This window comes from Pseudorca crassidens, chromosome 5 (genome assembly GCF_039906515.1).
Source record: "Pseudorca crassidens isolate mPseCra1 chromosome 5, mPseCra1.hap1, whole genome shotgun sequence".
Taxonomy (NCBI): Eukaryota; Metazoa; Chordata; class Mammalia; order Artiodactyla; family Delphinidae; genus Pseudorca; species Pseudorca crassidens.
In genome coordinates this window covers 78020644-78038771 of record NC_090300.1, presented here as the reverse complement: position 1 = coordinate 78038771, position 18128 = coordinate 78020644, and the positions used below count along the sequence as shown (strand labels likewise).

General features: G+C 41.0%; 1 protein-coding gene and 2 long non-coding RNA genes across 13 annotated transcripts in view; 2 read left to right on the top strand and 1 right to left on the bottom strand.

The window, feature by feature from the left end:
- LOC137225094 (uncharacterized) overlaps nucleotides 1–4102 on the top strand; it is a 44668-nt gene extending 40566 nt beyond the window's left edge. For 4 of the 8 annotated variants that reach the window (XR_010943684.1, XR_010943683.1, XR_010943685.1 and 1 more), the window contains 2 exons: nucleotides 1188–1362; nucleotides 2662–4102. This is a non-coding gene — a long non-coding RNA (uncharacterized lncRNA). Of the gene's footprint in view, nucleotides 1–1187; nucleotides 1363–2063; nucleotides 2313–2661 lie in introns of those variants that run through there. The other 4 variants (XR_010943689.1, XR_010943687.1, XR_010943686.1 and 1 more) reach the window with 3 other exon arrangements.
- Nucleotides 1–18128, bottom strand: part of TFRC (transferrin receptor) — a 116973-nt gene that overhangs the window by 16736 nt on the left and 82109 nt on the right. The window contains exons 1-6 of one of the 3 annotated variants that reach the window (XM_067738589.1): nucleotides 9445–9581; nucleotides 3578–3636; nucleotides 2825–3035; nucleotides 2101–2311; nucleotides 800–949; nucleotides 516–627 (exon numbers count right to left, since the gene is read on the bottom strand). In XM_067738589.1, the coding sequence (XP_067594690.1) occupies nucleotides 516–627; nucleotides 800–949; nucleotides 2101–2311; nucleotides 2825–3035; nucleotides 3578–3613 (720 nt within the window). In that variant the 5' untranslated portion in view covers nucleotides 3614–3636; nucleotides 9445–9581. Of the gene's footprint in view, nucleotides 1–515; nucleotides 628–799; nucleotides 950–2100; nucleotides 2312–2824; nucleotides 3036–3577; nucleotides 3637–9363; nucleotides 9582–18128 lie in introns of those variants that run through there. The other 2 variants (XM_067738590.1, XM_067738591.1) reach the window with 2 other exon arrangements.
- The window catches only part of LOC137225095 (uncharacterized), a 34698-nt gene continuing 26160 nt past the window's right edge, over nucleotides 9591–18128 (top strand). The window contains exons 1-3 of one of the 2 annotated variants that reach the window (XR_010943690.1): nucleotides 9591–9723; nucleotides 12147–12204; nucleotides 15806–15898. This is a non-coding gene — a long non-coding RNA (uncharacterized lncRNA). Of the gene's footprint in view, nucleotides 9863–12146; nucleotides 12205–15805; nucleotides 15899–18128 lie in introns of both variants that reach the window. The other variant, XR_010943691.1, reaches the window with a different exon arrangement.

Here is an 18128-nt window from a genome sequence, read left to right as displayed (position 1 = left end):
GTGGAAACAAGTAAATAAAGTCAGGTGCTATAAGTACTAGGAAGAAAAATAAAGCAGGATAAGGAGAAGTGATTAGAGGAAGGACATTTTTGATCAGATAATCAAGGAAGACTTCCCTAGGGAGGTAATGCTGGGAAGAGACGTGCACAAAGTGAGGGAAGAAGCCATGCTAATATTTAAGGGAAGAGTGGGCCAGGCAAAGGGAAAGGCGATTTCTATAAAGGCCGTGAGGTGGGAGCATGCTTGAGTTTGAGGGTTTGAGGAACAGCAGGGAGGTTAGAGTGGCCACAGCAGAGTGAGCAAAGAGGGGAGCAGGAGAATTACTGAGGGCCTTGCTAACCAAGATGAGGACTTGGGATTTTATTTTAACTGTGGCTTAGGAGGGTTGAGAACAAAAAATATCCCAAGGTCAGTTACATTTTGTAAGTAAATTTATACTAAGGACAGTAAAGACAATGAGTTTTTGAGCTATTCAACAGGGAAAAATGTCTCACGCACGGTTTTGCCTTACTCACAGTAACTGTCGTAGCCTTACTATACGCCACATAACCCTCGGGATTCTCCACCAGGTACACCGTACTGCTGCTGCCGCTCTCACTCACTATGGTCACCGAGTTGTGAGCATTGCTAAAAAAAGATTAAGTTAAAATGAAGCTAAGGTATTCCTGAGAAACAAATTAAATGGATTTAATACATTTAGCGTTTGACTTGCATTATTTCTTTTGAAGGTCTTCGCTATAATTAGCACACCTGAGAATAGCTACTTCTTATAAAATAAGGTTACCATCTTTCAACATACCTGCCTTTGACCTGAATCTTAACAAAATGTTCATCATGCCAGGCTTTGCTGAGTTTAAGTTCACGGAACTGATTTTCAATGTAAAAAGCAAGGCTTTCATCTTTTTGAGATCCAGCCTCACGAGGGACATAAGAATTTCCATTCAGCATCCTGGAGGAAAAAACGTCACTGTTAAATGAACTAAAGTTTAACCTAAAATAAACATTGAACTCAAGTATCAAGCAAATCGTTTTAAAAGCGTAAGTCAAAAAAATAAATTAACTGTGACCCAAAATCCTGGATTAACCAGACAGAGACAAGCTTAGAAGAAAAAAACTGTGTGCCTATATTTTAGGGAATTTGTGACTTCAAACTTGTTAAAACCTCTTTATCTGATGTATCTGCTTAGGGTAATTTTAGGGGAAATGAGTAGCTTCCAGAAGATCTGCTGTAAGCAAAATGAAAGATAGTATTGCTAGTGGTGAACTCAAGATTTACAGCTTCAACTTTCACTCTTTTGAAGCATTCTGAATACCCCGGAAGCAAAACTCCTCTTCGTTCCGCTTTCTTTCCCATGACTCTTTGTAAGTATCCACATCATATTAGTTATATGATCTTTTTTTTGATAGACCTTATCCTCACTTTATCCATAATGCCTAATATACAGTATCCACAGAAGTATTCACCAGATGAAGTAAAAAATGCCAAGATTTCTAATTTAAGACAAAAAGAATTACTGTACCATTGAAATTATAGGGGGCTAACAAAAGGTAAAAGTTGATTTGTTCTTTATACGGAGTTAGATATGTGTCCAAAGAAGACCTTAAAAATCTAAGGACAGGAAACTTATGGACACTTCTTAGGGTATAGATTGAGTGAGAACCAGAAGAAATCAAGAAACTAGAGACATATAAAGCTGGGCAGTCAAGTTAGTTCTGAACTAGAGGATGAAAAAGGCTACCGATGCCCTTATGGATAGTAGCAGGGCTCAGCATGACTTACAAGGGGTTGAGACAGAAAATCGGAGCAGAAGAAAGTCTGACAGCAAGCAACAGGCTACAAAGAACCAGACGACAAAAAGATCAAGAGCCTGTGAATTTTCTTAAAAAAAAGGAGAGTCCCCACAGAAATTCTAACATTTTTTCCTAACAACATAGTTTGAGTTCTTTACTGACTCTTTACGCTCTAACTGAACATGGGAAGTCTCGCCTATTGTATAAAGCGTTTCCTCCAGACTATCACCTTTGTTTTTTTCCACTGCACCTAATAATCAATATTTGTGTAGGCACTGAGGTTGAACTTGTAAAGCAGCTCAAGCTTACTTGATGGCACTGGTGAAGTCTATGGCATCCAGTCTCTTGGACAACATTGATTTGAGGTCTGCCCAAAATATGCGACGTGTTTCGGGGAGCTGCTCTTCTGTTTCGAAAGTTTCTGTCTCCTCTGTGCACGAAGGCTCTCTTCCTGCCGGTCTCTCACAATCGGCTTTTGGTTCTACACGTTTACAATAGCCCAAGTAGCCAATCATAAATCCTAAGGATAAAAAGTTTCAGAGCTGAACTCATAGAATTTCATTTATAATCTATTCCTATAAGAATTGTTAATATTTTCAGCTAACCCTTGAAAATACTGGTTTTAATCAAATTGTAAGCCATTTGAAAGTAAGTAATGCATCTCCATTTTGTCTATTTTAAACCAATCTATTATATAATAATTTTACTTTAAACAGTTACCTTTTCAAAGCAAAGGTACCTTTTCTTCCCCCGAAGCCTTCCTTGAATCCTCAGGTCCAGGGTCTATGCTACAAATATCCTGTGCATATTTCTAGTATAACATTTGCACATTACACTGAAATGATTCATGTGTCTCTCTTCTCCCACCAGGTTAACCTCAAAGGCAGGTACAGAGTCTTAGCCATCATTGTATTCCTAGTGCCTTGCACAATGGCACATAAAAAGGTACGAAATAAATGTTTGCTGAGCTGGATGGACAGAATTCCTAGAGTTGGTGACAAGGAACATTTAAGTTTTGAATGGCCATTCTTACCAATCAAGAAAAAGACGATTACAGCAATAGTCCCATAGCAGATATATCCATTTAACCTTTTTGGTTTTGTGACATTGGTGTGGTTACCCCTCATGTTATTGTCAACATTTTCTTCTTCATCTACAGCTAGTTTCATCTCCACATGACTGTTATCGCCATCTACTTGCCGAGCCAGACTAAACCGGGTATATGACAATGGTTCTCCACCAAACTGAGATTTAAAAAAGAAAAAAGGACAGAGAGAAGAAAGGGAATAGGGACAGTTAAAGAAAGTTTGGTGAGGTGTTATACATATTATTGGGCCATTACTATGACTTGCTATACATTCTCAAGGAAAAAGAAGTTCCCCCTTCAAATCAGCATTCTCCTCTGTGCCCAGTTCTGTCAACGGCAGATGAGGGCTGGATCACACACTGGCCTTCATCTCATTCAGACTTTTCATTCAGGGTTTCTGTTATGCATGTCTACTGGTATACAATTTGACCAGTGCTTTCTTTACTTCATCTTACCTACTTGATTGTCTCTCTGCCCTGAAACTTCTTACAAGATTTTCCATAATTAGCTCTACTCAAGACTGAATATACCCTTCCTTTGTGAGATCAGTTACGCCTCAAGACCACCACTTCGAATACAAATGAATACCTGATGACAGCTTTGGGTATTATCTCCTGCTTACTGGGTGAAAGCCATCCTTGTATACTTCGTATTCTTGCCAACTGGTGACAGAGAAATCTTTCTTACTGAAAATCTTACCAAGTTAGAGAATGCTGATCTTGCTTGATCCATCATTGCGAGCTGCCACACAGAAGAGCCTAGTAGTAAAATAGAGAATTAATATAATGAGATACATACCACTGTATCAGACTGGTGAGGACTTTTCATTACCACACTAGATTATTGTATATCAAATATCCTTTTAAATATATTATCACCTTTCTAGAAACGGTCTTTAACCAAAATATTTAGTTTACATGACAACTAAATTTAGTGTGATCCTTGATTAGATCTAAATTGGGGCAGGGGGTGGGCAGCTTGAAGGACATTATTGGAAGAAACAAGAAATTTGAATATAGACTGTATCCTAGATAACAGGATTGTATCAATATTAGATTTAGGAGTGTGATAATGGTATTGCGTTTTTTGGAGGAGAACGCCCTTGTTCTTAGGAGATTAATGCCAAAGAATTTAAGGATGAAGTATTGTGATGTCTGTCACTTAATTCCAAAGAGTTCAGTTTAAAAAGTATGTAAGAAATAAAGGAAATGTGGTTAACGATCAGTGAATCTAGGTAATGGATATACATTGTAATATTATTTCAGCTTTTCCTGTAGGTTTGAAATTTTTTTTAATTAAAAATGTGAGGAGGGGGCTTCCCTGGTGGCGCAGTGGTTGAGAGTCTGCCTGCCGATGCAGGGGACACGGGTTCGTGCCCCGGTCCGGGAAGATCCCACATGCCGCGGAGCGGCTGGGCCCGTGAGCCACGTCCGCTGAGCCTGCGCGTCTGGAGCCTGTGCTCCGCAACGGGAGAGGCCACAACAGTGAGAGGCCCGCGTACCGCAAAAAAAAAAAAAAAAAAGTGAGGAAAATTGGGACTTCCCTTGTGGCGCAGTGGTTAAGAATCCGCCTGCCAGCACAAGGGACACGGGTTCGAGCCCTGGTCCGGGATGATCCCACATGCCGCGGAGCAACTAAGCCCATGCGCCACAACTACTGAGCCCGCGTGCCACAACTACCGATGCCCGTGCGCCTACAGCCCGTGCTCCTCAACAAGAGAAGCCACCGCAATGAGAAGCCCATGCACTGCAAAAAAGAGCAGCCCCCATTTGCTGCAACTGGAGAAAGCCCGTGCGCAGCAACAAAGACCCAATGCAGCCAAAAAATTTATTTAAAAAAGAAAAAAATGTGAGGAAAACTAGTTAGAATGTTATCCATGGTAAGTAGATTTAAGTAATTGAATTTAGTAGTCAAAGAAAAGGGACAAATACAAAAGAAAATAGACTAGCACCTGGAAAAAAAAAAAACCTAACAAAAGTAAAATTAAGTCAAGACTGGTTATGCTACACAAATCCGTAACAAATCACCGCCAATAGAAAAGGAGAGAGAACCTGATCTTTCTGATTAAATGAACAGTTCCTAACAAATGATTTGATAGATCTTCGATGCAAAAAGAATAGGTAAAAGAAAAACAGAGTATGCTATTTTACAGATGAAAAGGCCAGTTATTTGAGACGTTAAGTGACTTGCTCGAGGCTGAAAACTGATCATCTAAAAATGAAGTCCAATGGGTTTCTATAAAACTGGTTTTATAGAAAGCGCGTTCTCATCTCCAGAAATTTAAGAAATTAATTTCAACTTTTTTCAAAGCAAACTACACCTCTGTAACCAAGAGAGAGTCTTAAGTTAAAGCGTAGGTATTAACTGAAATCTAGATTTTCTAATTAATTTGGTTTGAGTCCATCTAGATGCTTGAAAGTGATAGTATGTTGAGATGTATAAAATGGACATTTATTTCACACTATTTTAAAGCTTTTCCTCCACTACAAGTACACTCATAGCACATTTAACACCCACATTGCACAAAGCAACCTGTGATATACATGCAGATTGTAAAACAAAGAAATTATAAAAACTGGCATTAGAAAAGTCTATCAAAACCTATTAACAAAAAAACAATTTTTAATTCCCAAGCTTTAAAGACCGGAGCCAATAAGCAATAGGTCATATTCTTAGAAGCACAATCTCTTGCCCCATGTGGTACAAAAAGCTTATCACTATCACTGCACCAGAACCGTAGAGACCCAATCACTAGAGCCAGAACTAGAAGGCCCCACCCTGAACCAACTTTAATCACCCTTTTCTAGGAAAAAACGGCTTACCAGTTTAATATTCATCTGACCCAGCCATTCCTCAAGGCTTCTAGTTTTAAAGACTAAAGTGACAACATATTTAAATAAATGATCTACATAAAAGATTTAAATAAACAATGAGATTGAGGATTGCAAGTCTGAAAAAACATTAATAGCACATGCCATGATTTTGTATAATTAAAAGTATATTTTTTACTGAGAAAACAGATACACTATTTCTATTTTCAATCCCCAGACAGAACATTAAGACTATAACATAAAAGAAATCAAGTCAGAGGAAAAAAAGTGTGACCTAGGTAATTTCCATTTTAACTCCATCATTTAACCCCACATCTGTGAAGAACACAATTAATTCTATGATATCCAGAAAAGTTATTCCTGAAGTTTTTACACATAACAAAATTGAGTTATTCTTTCAAAATAATCTCACACATAGTAAAGCTATTTCAAAGAATGCTTAATGAATTTTCTTCTAACTGAAATAACTCTAATTTACGTGTTCTAAAAGCATGGGAGAGAAACTTTTCATACCAGTTATATACCAGTCTATAAACAAGTAGTTCTCTTACAAGACTATGTATAAAAGGCAAACAACCATTATTTGGCTTCTTTCAAGATGTCACCACCAGTGCTAACAATCTATTACAAGAGACAAACCAAACATCACCTTGATTTTTATTCATATTAGCATCTTGTATATCTTTGGTGTTCTCAGTGATAACTGGGAAAACTATTCAGTTTCTCACAATAATGAAAATTAAGGTAAGCAAAACCAGAGCCCCACATGTTTTGAACATGAAATGGAAGGAAGATCTGAAATGTTTTTTAATTGAGCCATGGGATGGAAGACAGGAGGCAAGCAAAGGTACTCGCTAGACTACAGCCCCAAACTTCTTTCAAATTCAAATCATCTTATTCCTACTTTCTTGAAATGTGGCATTTCTATTTAATTTTTTTTTAAATACAGTAATTATCTTATGGTCTTAAGCTACTTCGGGATGTCTTAAAACAATAGTTCTGTACAAAATACGTACAGCTAAAGGGCTGTGGGGATCAGGTACCAAAATATACTTTCACCTATATATAAAACATACCCAAAGCTGCTACTCCACTTTACCTGAAATAAAAATAAGACACTTATTTGTTATTATTGACAAGCCCATTTCAATTTAGAAAACAAGCCACAGTTTCAAGTCCTTGGAGATCACATAAAATGAAATTCCTCTGCCTGCTTTTGAGGCTCTGTTCTAGAGACCTATACTACCTAATTACTTTGCCGCCCTCTATCTTCTCCAAAATGAGACAGAATCCAGCCCCTGCCTGTACCCACTAACATTCTTCCTCTGTTCTTAAAGTCCTACTCATTTCTTCCAGGATCTGCTCAAGGGCCATCTCTATGAAGCCTTCTCTGACTGATATCCCTATCCTATAATACTTGATATGCAATTATATCATAATCAACAAAGACTAAAGATATTTTATTTGTTAACGTACGGGGGCATGGTTAATGTATATGAAGTTCACTTTTCATATCATTTGGAAATTATATGAAAGAGAATATGATGAAAACCTTGGACGTGGGATCTTCCCATCCTTGCTACTATTTTGGTTTATCCTGAAATCACTGGGTAAAGCTTGGGTAGTAGGGAAACTTTAAAAAGTAGAAAAACTGTAAAGAGACAGTTGGTCAAGGTCTTTACTAGCTTCCAGAGTTAACTTTCCGGGCCTAAAATGAAAAGGCAGTGGAGGAAATCAAAAAAAAACAAGCAAAATCTTCATTCCTATTTAGCTTTCTGAAAAAAAGATTGCTCAACTTGAAGGTCAGGACCACCTGAAGTCCCTGCAGTCTATTTGTGTAGTGCTCATCTGCGAGAGCAGACAGAAGGCACACACACAGAAGAGTTCCAAACGGCCTCAGAGAATCATTTTTAGGAGCTTTCAGTTGTTGTCTGATTCAAGTTTAGCTGGGAGCCTTCTCCATTACAGATAACTACATTATCAGAGGCAAATAAATGTCACCGCTTAGGGCAGAGTTAGCTGAGTTGTTTGCTATCCAACAATCTTCAGCACAGGCTAGGTTCACAGCCACCACTACAATGTTCTTGTCAGAACATTCCATCAAAGAAAAGTTAAAGGATGCTATGCTATATATAGACTTTTGGAAAATATTTCATATCAATGACAAAATTTTTTAAATTCTGGATTTTCTTGTGAAGCATATTGAGTTTATTATAATCCAAAATTGAGGGGGGGGGGAACAGCAGGGCAAACAAGTATACTTTAGATAGCCTAACCTTAATTTTCAAAGCAGAAAATCAGGGACCTCCCTGGCAGTCCAGTGGTAAAGACTCTGAGCTTCCACTGCAGGGGATGTGGGTTCAATCCCCGGTCGGGGAAATAAGATACCACCAAAAAAAAAAAGGTAGAAAACCACTTCTGGAAATCACCTTAAATGTCTTTGTCAGTAAGGTCAAACTCCCTAGCTCAGAGACCACAGAATCAGCATCTAGTATTCCAAAGTCCTATCGAAACCTAGAATAAAGGTATCCAAATATTTGTAACAGGGCAACTATTTCCTACTTCAATCTTCTCCGAAAAAAGCAGCAGCAATCAATTTCCTTGGTATACCCAAAGTCGCCACAAGCAGTAGGCAGAGGGAGGACGTTAACACGAGTCAAGTCACAACTTACCCACTCTCCCCACTACGAGCTTAGAAAGCTGTCCACCCGAAACAGTGACACAATGGGTCTCTAAGCCCATTTATACCATACGGCACAGCCTTTTTATACCATATCCCTAATTTCCTGAAGGCAAAAGCCGATTCCAATCCAAATAGCTTTTATTTAGTCTCTAGACCATAGCTTTCACAAAGTATAAGTCTTATTCCTACAGTCTCCCATCTGTTAGTGAGGAGGGCCTAGCAATCCGAATATTCTTAATATCAACACCTGCGGTTTTCAGTCGGCTTCTGCCTTGGGAAAACTGAGAACCCACACACAAGGCCAACGGGCAGCGCTGAAAGATCAGGTTGTACTAGAGTTCAAATATACAGCTTATAGAAACCCCCGCCTAAATGCCCAGGACACAGTAATCTAGTCGAGGACAGCGATGAGACCAGGGCCCGGGAAGGCCCCGAGGAATCCAAAGGCTACGAGCTCAAGGTCACCCACGCACCGCGACAGCCATTCCCTGGGAACTCTTCCTAGAGCGGCCACGTGCTCCCCGCACAGCGGCTCTGCGCTGCGGCAGCGTGGCTCACGCCTCGCTCCCGAGCCCTCAGGCTAGGGCTGTCCCACGAGGGCCTGCATCTTTTAAGGGCAAGCTACTGAGGACAAGGGATCCGGGTGGCCTGAGGAGCCGGAAGAAGAATGGCGGAGCGCAGAGCGACAGTGGGGCACCCCTCATCTCGCCCTCAGGGCCCTAACAGAATCCATTCGCCGGTCGGGGGCCAAGAGGAGGAGGGCACCAAGAGGAAGAGAAAGGTAGGGCAGCCCCTCTCTGCAGCGCGGCTCTACCCTGCTTGCACTTGCAGGCTACTCCGCTCTCCGCCGCAACCCCTTCCCCGCCGCCACGCGGCGCGCACCCCCTCCCGCCCCACCCGGAGGCGCTGCAGCCTTCCCGCGCCCCCGGCGACTCCCCGAGGCTGCTGGACTGCACGCCGGAGGGCCGCACCCGAGACTGCTCGGAGCAGCCCCGCAGGCTAAAGGGAGGGCAGGAGGGTCAGCGGGATTCTAGCAGCAGCGTGTCACTCACACAGGCGCCTCCCGGGTCCGCCGCTCCACTACCCGTCACCGGCCGATGCTGACGCCCTCTGATGGGTTGGTTGCCTGCAGTCTGCCGTTTATAGTCTCCCGCCCTCTCCAGATCCTCGGAGACCCTTTGCGTCACTTCCTGCCTCACGTACACCTTAGGAGGCGCTCTGGAAACAGACAGCCCGGGGCTAGGGGTGGGCACGCAGCCGGATTGGGGGCCCTTCGCTGGAGCGCGGGACCCGAGGAAGCGAGGTCGGAGGGAAAAGGCGCCAGACTGCAGGTGCCGGAAGGGGTCGAGGGGGTGGCGCACCAAGCTTCCTCCTCGCGTCCTCGGCTGGCCGGCTGGCGCGCGGGCGGCAGCCCTTCCTCCTGGAGCCCTCCGTCTAACCTTGACCGGTCTTCTGGCCCTGCAGTGCAAGGTCAAAGGGTGTTAGCGTTTACTCGTAAATGCTGGATACTTACACTGAAATAACACTTTAAAGTGTATGTCGTTGATGGAATATTAGGTAGTCACTAAAGCCATGTTGTGAATATTTTTGCAGCATCAGAAATACTTAGGATAAGTAAAAAGGAAAAATAAAAGCAAAATGCAACTGAATAGCACAGGGAACTATAGTCAATATCTTGTAATAAACTATAATGGAAAAGAGTCAAAAAAAGAATATAGATATGTACATATATATGTATAACCAATCAGTTTGCTGTGCACCTGAAACTAACACAATATTGTTAATCAACTATAATTTTTTAAAAAAACAATGCAAATTTGCATTTAGGATGTGTAAAAGTTTCCCGTGAATCCCTAAGGCTGGCACAGAGCTTTGCAGAATGTTTTAATGCATGAGGAAATGGAAGATAAAATAGAAACAAGCGATTTATTAGGGTGATAGAATTGTAGAAGAACTTTCATGTACACTGTCATTGTTATTATAGGATTGTGCAATGCATAATAAATAAATAAAATGGGATTGTTATCACTTTCTAAACTCTTACAAACATTCTCACCCTCTCCCTCCGTTTGGTCGGCAACCTACAGTCCTGTGAGCGAGATTAGACAAGTTTACAAATAGCCAGGAAGCGAGAATACGTCTGGGGCCATAAAAGGGTTACAGATAAAGCGCTTTCCAGGTCAGAGCCCAGAGGGAGGCACAATAGCCCTTTGAAATCCAAATCCGTTTCCCGGCCTCGGGCTTCTGCGCTTCCACTTATTACGCGCCGAAATGAGGAAGTACAGAGGGGTGTGCCCGCCGCCCTAAAATCTCTCCCCAAGGAGAAATATTTTAAAATCTTATAAGTAGGAATATCGCTGCACCTTAGTGGCTCTACACAGGAAAAAGTTAAAGCAGGGAATGGGATGGATTCGCTGTGATGGGGCCAACTTGAAATTCTGACAGTAGGTCCTGAGTCCCTTCTCTTTCCCAGACTGGTGGGACCTTAAAAAAAAAGGAAAGAAAAGAAAAGAATGCTAATATCCAGGTGAAAATCTTATAACCACGTGGAGAAAATAGACTTAGGAGACTGGAGGTCAGGATGGAACCTATGAAAATCCAAATTTAAAAGTTTACATTCAGCAAAATGAAACAATAAAGAAGACACTAAAAAGCGTGTCAATTATATGTTTATTTTCATGCTTTTATTAGTAATAACGGATACTGTGCAATTACATTCCCTTCACTATCCCTTTCTCCCTGGAAGCTTTGCAGGATCTCCCTCCTCTGCAATTTCAAGTAGATGAAAATAAATTTGTCTTGCTTTGTTGTAGAATCTTTTTTTTTTTAAATTGGGGTATAGTTGTTTTACAATGTTGTGTTAGTTTCTACTGTACAGCAAAGTGAAGTTCCCTGTGCTGTACAGCAGGTTCTCATTAGTTATCTATTTAATACATATTAGTGTATATATGTCAATCCCAATCTCCCAATTCATCCCACCCCTCTTTTCCCCCTTTGATGTCCATGTTTGTTCTCTACCTCTATGTCTCTATTTCCGCCTTGCAAACCAGTTCATCTGTACCATTTTTCTAGATTCCACATATATGTGTTAATATATGATATTTGTTTTTCTCATTCTGACTTACTTCACTCTGTATGACAGTCTCTAGGTCCATCCATGTCTCTACAAATGACCCAATTTCGTTCCTTTTTATGGCTAAGTAATATTCCATTGTATATATGTACCACATCGTCTTTATCCATTTGTCTGTCGATGGGTACTTAGGTTGCTTCCATGACCTGGCTATTGGAAATAGTGCTGCAATGAACATTGGGGTGCATGTGTCTTTTTGAATTATGGTTTTCTCTGGGTATATGCCCAGCAGTGGGATTGCTGCATCATATGGTAATTCTATTTTTAGTTTTTTAAGGACCCTCCATACTGTTCTCCATAGTGGCTGTATCAATTTACATTCCCACCAACAGTGCAAGAGGGTTCCCTTTTCTCCACACCCTCTCCAGCATTTATTGTTTGTAGTATCTATACATACTGAGAGGCAATTTTGCTTTGTCTCGTATTCCATACATATGATCAAAGATTTTATTTTTTAAATCTGATTTTCATTGTTGTTGTTGCCATTATTACATAGCATTGGCTCCCACTTCTGGAGACCCAGTAACTTGGTTGCTTGCAATGAAATAAATTTTTGGTAACTTTATTTAAACTATCCAGCATAACTGAAATGGACATTATTCAATTTCCAACTTTCCACAGGCTGTTACACAAGACTTACCTTACAGTGGACCTAAAATTCTTGCGGTTCTTCCAAAAGGTACACAAAAATTTTTTTAAATCATGTATGCTAGAATTTTGCATAAAGGAAACTGGAGGTTGGAGAGGAATGTACGATGTGCTTAAATAATAAACAAGCAAGTAAATAAATAAAAGCCCTGGAGATCTGGGAAAAGAGCACAAAACCTGGACTTGAGGAACTGGAGTTTTCAACTTTCTTGAGCCTGGGTTTTATCAGCTCTTAAATGGGAATAAAAATACTTGCCTCACAGATTTTCTGTGGGTTTAAGTGAGATAAGGCAGGTGCAGTCTCCTAAAAACACACAGTAATAGTGGTGAGAGTGGGCAACCTTGTCTTGTTCCTGATCTTAGTGGAACTGGTTTCAGTTTTTCACCATTGAGGACGATGTTGGCTGTGAGTTTGTCATATATGGCCTTTATGATGTTGAGGAAAGTTCCCTCTATGCCTACTTTCTGCAGGGTTTTGGCACATATATACAATGGAATATTAGCCATAAAAAGAAACGAAATTGAGTTATTTGTAGTGAGGTGGATGGACCTAGAGTCTGTCATACAGAGTGAAGTAAGTCAGAGAAAAACAAATACCATATGCTAACACATATATATGGAATCTAAGGAAAAAAAAAAAGGTCATGAAGAACCTAGGGGTAAGACGGGAATAAAGACACAGACCTACTAGAGAATGGACTTGAAGATATGGGGAGGGGGAAGGGTAAGCTGTGACAAAGTGAGAGAGTGGCATGGACATATATACACTCCAAACGTAAAATAGATAGCTAGTGGGAAGCAGCCGCATAGCACAGGGAGATCAGCTCGGTGCTCTGTGTCCACCTAGAGGGGTGGGATAGGGAGGGTGGGAGGGAGGGAGATGCAAGAGGGAAGAGATATGGGAACATATGTATACGTATAACTGATTCACTTTGTTCTGAAGCAGAAACTAACACACCATTGTAAAGCAATTATACTCCAATAAAGATGTTAAAAAAAACAACAAAAAACACACAGTAAACTGGCACAGAGTAGCCTCTTCACTGAGTCAGTCTGGGTGGGATGGAGCAGGATCAGGCAGGAAAGTAACATGGAAGATGTCTTCAGGCCAGACTTGGATTGATGAGGAAGAAATAAGGTATTTAGCCAGAGGAGACCGGCTTGCCTGTGGTGTGTATTAAAAATCCTACTCTATGTAAATACCTCAGGGAAATCACTGGTGGAAAAGAGTTATAGAAATCATCAGCTGCACAATTCTCCCTCCCTCTCTTTTTTCTTCACCTTGAGATGAAAGCAGGAATCTTCCAATTTAGTGAGGGAGGAATAGGAGGGTAAAACAAAGCACAGAAGCCACTGATGTAGTGAAAAGAGCCCCACTCTCGAAGTCAGCAACTAGTCCAGAGCTGTCACCAACTGTGCTGCAGAACCATGGGCTTAATGGCTCTATGCCTCAGTTTCCCCATTGGCCACATGAAGATAACATCCCTTTATGTCCTTCACCAGTGAATTAAAAAGTAGTAAAGCTCCTTTAACTACAGTTATACAAATACAAGGTGCAGCTAGTTCAGAGCCCAAGCCAAGTGAGTAAATGTGGCCTGAGGGGGAAGAGCCTGGAAACTGAGAAATTCTAAGCAACTAGCAATGAGGTTATTGCTCCAGAAAAGGAAAAGTTGTCTTCAATGGCATTTGACTGCCTGATTCCAGTAAAAATGACTCAGTTATTGATAATGGCTGAGAAGAAAAAGTAATCAATTATCATTTACTGCATTTATACAATTACATTTATTGAATAGTATTGTGTGTCTGGCAAAGACACGTAAATAGATAGGAAAGGAATCTGTACCCCTGATAAGGCAAACAATGTAGCTAGGGAAACAATTTATACTTAAAGGACAAAAAACAAGGATGCAAATATGAAACATAAGCAAAAATAAAAGTAAGTCAGGGTCTGTGACAGACAACTGCCCAGATCTGAAAAGGAAGGTAAGACTGGTATGCTCACCAAGGCACACTGTAGTTCTCTAAATCTTGTTCCAAATTATATGCCTATTTAGATTCTAGTTAATTACCTGCTTTTTAACAATCTATTTTGTAATATAAGAGTACAATTGAATGTAAACGCACTCTCCTCTCTAACTCAGTCACAGGTACAAGAGGGGACTTTTGCTACTTGCCCCATAAGATCAAAATCAAAACATACACCTGTTCCGGGAGATACAGACCAGGAACCTAGTCCTGGTCCTAGTCCTAGGAGGAAAAACAAGGGGGATGGGAGAAGGGGGATAGCATTGTAAACTCAAACCTTTAAGATGATACAAGTTGGGGGTGGGAGGTTTTTAGTTTTTAGACAAAGGCATTTAGTGCTTTTTCCCTTACATTTTAAAACGTTAGTCTGTTTATGTTATGTATATTTTATCACAATTTATAAAAATACATTAATCTGTCAACTCAGTAATAGAGGATCCAAAATCATTTATTTGCTTTTTCTGGGGTCCTCTCTGTGGCCCAAATGCTAAATAGGTTCTCTTAGGTCAGCATTTGTCAAACATTTTTGACTGTGCTCCATGGTACAGCACAATCCAGTATACACATGTGTGCATGTGCATGTGTGTGTGTGTGTGTATTCACATGAAATAAGCAAAAGTTTCATTAAATAATACCCTTGATGTGTGCAAAGCAGTCTGGAATTTTCTATTTAATTTTTTAAATTAAATAGAAATTTTCTATTTCTATTTTTTTTTTTTTTTTTTTGCGGTACGCGGGCCTCTCACCGTTGCGGCCTCTCCCGCCGCGGAGCACAGGCTCCGGACACACAGGCCCAGCGGCCATGGCTCACGGGCCCAGCCCCTCCGCGGCACATGGGATCCTCCCGGACCGGGACATGAACCTGTGTCCCCTGCATCGGCAGGCGGACTCTCAACCACTGCGCCACCAGGGAAGCCCCTCTATTTAATGTTTTTAAATGCTGATTTCAACTTATTAAATTGATTTCTCAGTGGGCTACGACCTGTGTTTGAAAACCACAGTCTTAATTCATCTCCTTTCTCAGAGCATACGTCTTTCTAGTGAACAGGACAAATGACTCGCTCAAAGTTAAATATCAACTTGCAAGTTTTCTCCCTGTTACTTTGCCCACTGTTTCGACTTTCTACCACCCTGCACTTGAGCAAATATTGATTGAGGTTTTATGAATTGGTAGGCAGTGTTAGAAAACAAAACATAGATAAAGCCTTTTCAAATGCTTTCAAACATGCTTTGGTCAGTCATGGCCGTACTCTGCTGGTCACATAGTAGGTCCTCCCAGCAACCACTACAGACGCCACTCCAACCTACATTCAGCTCTGACCACAGCTCCTATTTGACAAGCTGTATCCACTTTCTTTACTTTGGAACCCTAAGCTCAGGGCAATCACTTTAGGGCCAGAATCATAAAATAAAAATATGGAGCTCTGCACACTGGAACAGGATGTGTTCCAGAGAATGAAGGTGAATTGTCAGCTCATATATTTGAGGTTGGTACTATTTTCCATTTTATTTTGCATTTTTTTCCCTTTAAAATGTACTTGGAAACCTTCAGTTTCCTGTCCTAATACTGCTGACTAAATTATTCTTTGTTTCCCCTGTGCTAAAAGGAAGCTTACATGGGAGAACATGGAACAGGAGCAATCCAGGTTAATATGGTGGAATTTGCCCCTACTTTATTGCAAGTGGCAAAAGTTACTCAGGTAAGGGAAAGAAGAATATATAATTAATTTTAAAATTAATTACAAGAATATTTATGCCAATGAGTATAGTGGTCAAAGTCAGAGTTTTGAGCAGGATATAAGGTCCTATTTAGTTAGCCCTTCTAGTTTCATAATAGAATTTCAAGTTTGGCAGGAACTTTGACTCATGTACCATACATGGCCTGTAACAGATGTCCACTAAATAAATATATGTTGAATTCATTTGACAAAATTCCTCTACTTTACCCCATCAAGTGGTTGTCCAGCTTCTCCTCAATCTTTCCAATGAGAGCAAATTTATCACTTCCCAAACCAGAGAGCCTTGTATGGTTCAGACAGTTAGAACGTTTTCACCTAGGGAATTCCCTCGGTGGCCCAGTGGTAGGACTCTGAGCTTTCACTGCCAACGGCCCGGGTTCAGTCCCTGGTCAGGGAAGACCCTGCAAGCCACACGGTGTGGGCAAAAAAGAAAGAAGTTTTTTTTGTTGTTTTGTTTGTTTTTTGCGGTACGCGGGCCTCTCACTGTTGGGGCCCCTCCCGTTGCGGAGCACAGCCTCCGGATGCGCAGGCCCAGGGGCCATGGCTCACGGGCCCAGCCGCTCCACGGCATGTGGGATCTTCCCAGACCGGGGCACGAACCCGCGTCCCCTGCATCGGCAGGCGGACTCTCCACCACTGCGCCACCAGGGAAGCCCAGAAAGATGTTTTTCACCTATGTTATACTGAATTCTCTTCCCCTCTATTTTTGATAAATTGTTTATTGTTTGAAGACTGCTCTCATGTCCACAGCTGTCTTCTCTCCTTCAGGCAAAATATCTTAATCCCTCCTAAGGGCTACCACAGGACGCGATTCCATGTCTTCCCACCCACTAGTCACTTTTGGAAGCATGGTCTGACCGATTCAGATGGTCAAGCAGAGGACTGGAGCAGGGCTACCACCATTCCTCTGTTCCAGAGGCTTCTGCCTGTACACATCCCATTTGTCTACCACCACATTCACTGCATTAACAACCACTGCACATTGTCAGCTCATGCTGAGCTCTTGGCAACAGGGTTCAAAAAGAACAGATTGGCCTTTGGAGCAGAGAGACCTGGGTTCAAAATCGAGTTTTGCCATGTACTAGCTGACTGTGCTACTATTCCGTATTTCTCTCTTTTCCGTGGATAATGTGATATCCACATATTGTTGCAGTCTGATACACTATGCATAGACTATCTTCCCCAGTTTATTGCCACTCTAGTTAGTGAATGATGGGGAAGAATCTAGTCTCTTTGGCTGGGAACATCCTTGAATATAGAGCTGAATGACGGACAACAGCTAAGATTTACTGATCATCTACTGTGTGCTGGTAACAATTCTAATCCCTTTATAGTATTAGTTCATGCACTCCTCATAACAATCCTTAAAAATAAGAATAACTATTATCTCCATTTTCCAGGTGTGAAAACTGGCATTATACAGAGGGAACTTGCCCCAGGTCATGTGGCTAATTAGTGGTGACGAGAATTCAAATCTAGGTAATCTAGCTTCTGAACCCAGCCCCAAACGACACCACTGTACTGCCTCATTATAAATCTAACCGTGACACAGACTGACTGCAAGGCAGAATTTTTATTAAAGAGGTTCAGGGAACATCCAAGTGGGATTTGAAAAATTTGAATATTTGGGGGGGAGCCATTTATTTTTCCTTTCAGATTTAATTTTATTTCAAAATTTGGATTCAGATTCATGTTGAGGGGGAAATCTCAAATAATTCTAAAAATAAGACTTTGGAGAGTGACTGATGCTCCAGAAATCTAAGCACAGGTTTAACAGAATTGCGATGCATTCATTTTATCTCTACAAGACAAGCTGATTTATTAAATTCTCAATATGTGTACTTATCTTTGCTAAGGAGAGTTACTGAATTAAAATAATTATATTTGTTCCTAAAATATCAATGAATCAGTTTCATCTTCCTCTTTTTGACATCTGTAGCTTACAACTCTTTCACTTATGTCTTAGTTTCCCTTCCTCTATGGTGTAAATCTGGCATCTTAATAATACGTCTGATAAACTCTGTGCAGTATGGCCAAACTTAGTATAAGTTGAGGTCTTAAAAAAAGGGGGGGGCTCAAAAAAGAGGCTTTTGAATGTGAAGTGCTGGCTGGCTGCTGATGTAAAAGGGGAACATGAACAAATGTGTAAAGAAAATACTTGCAAACCTAATTAAATCTAAATCCTAAATCA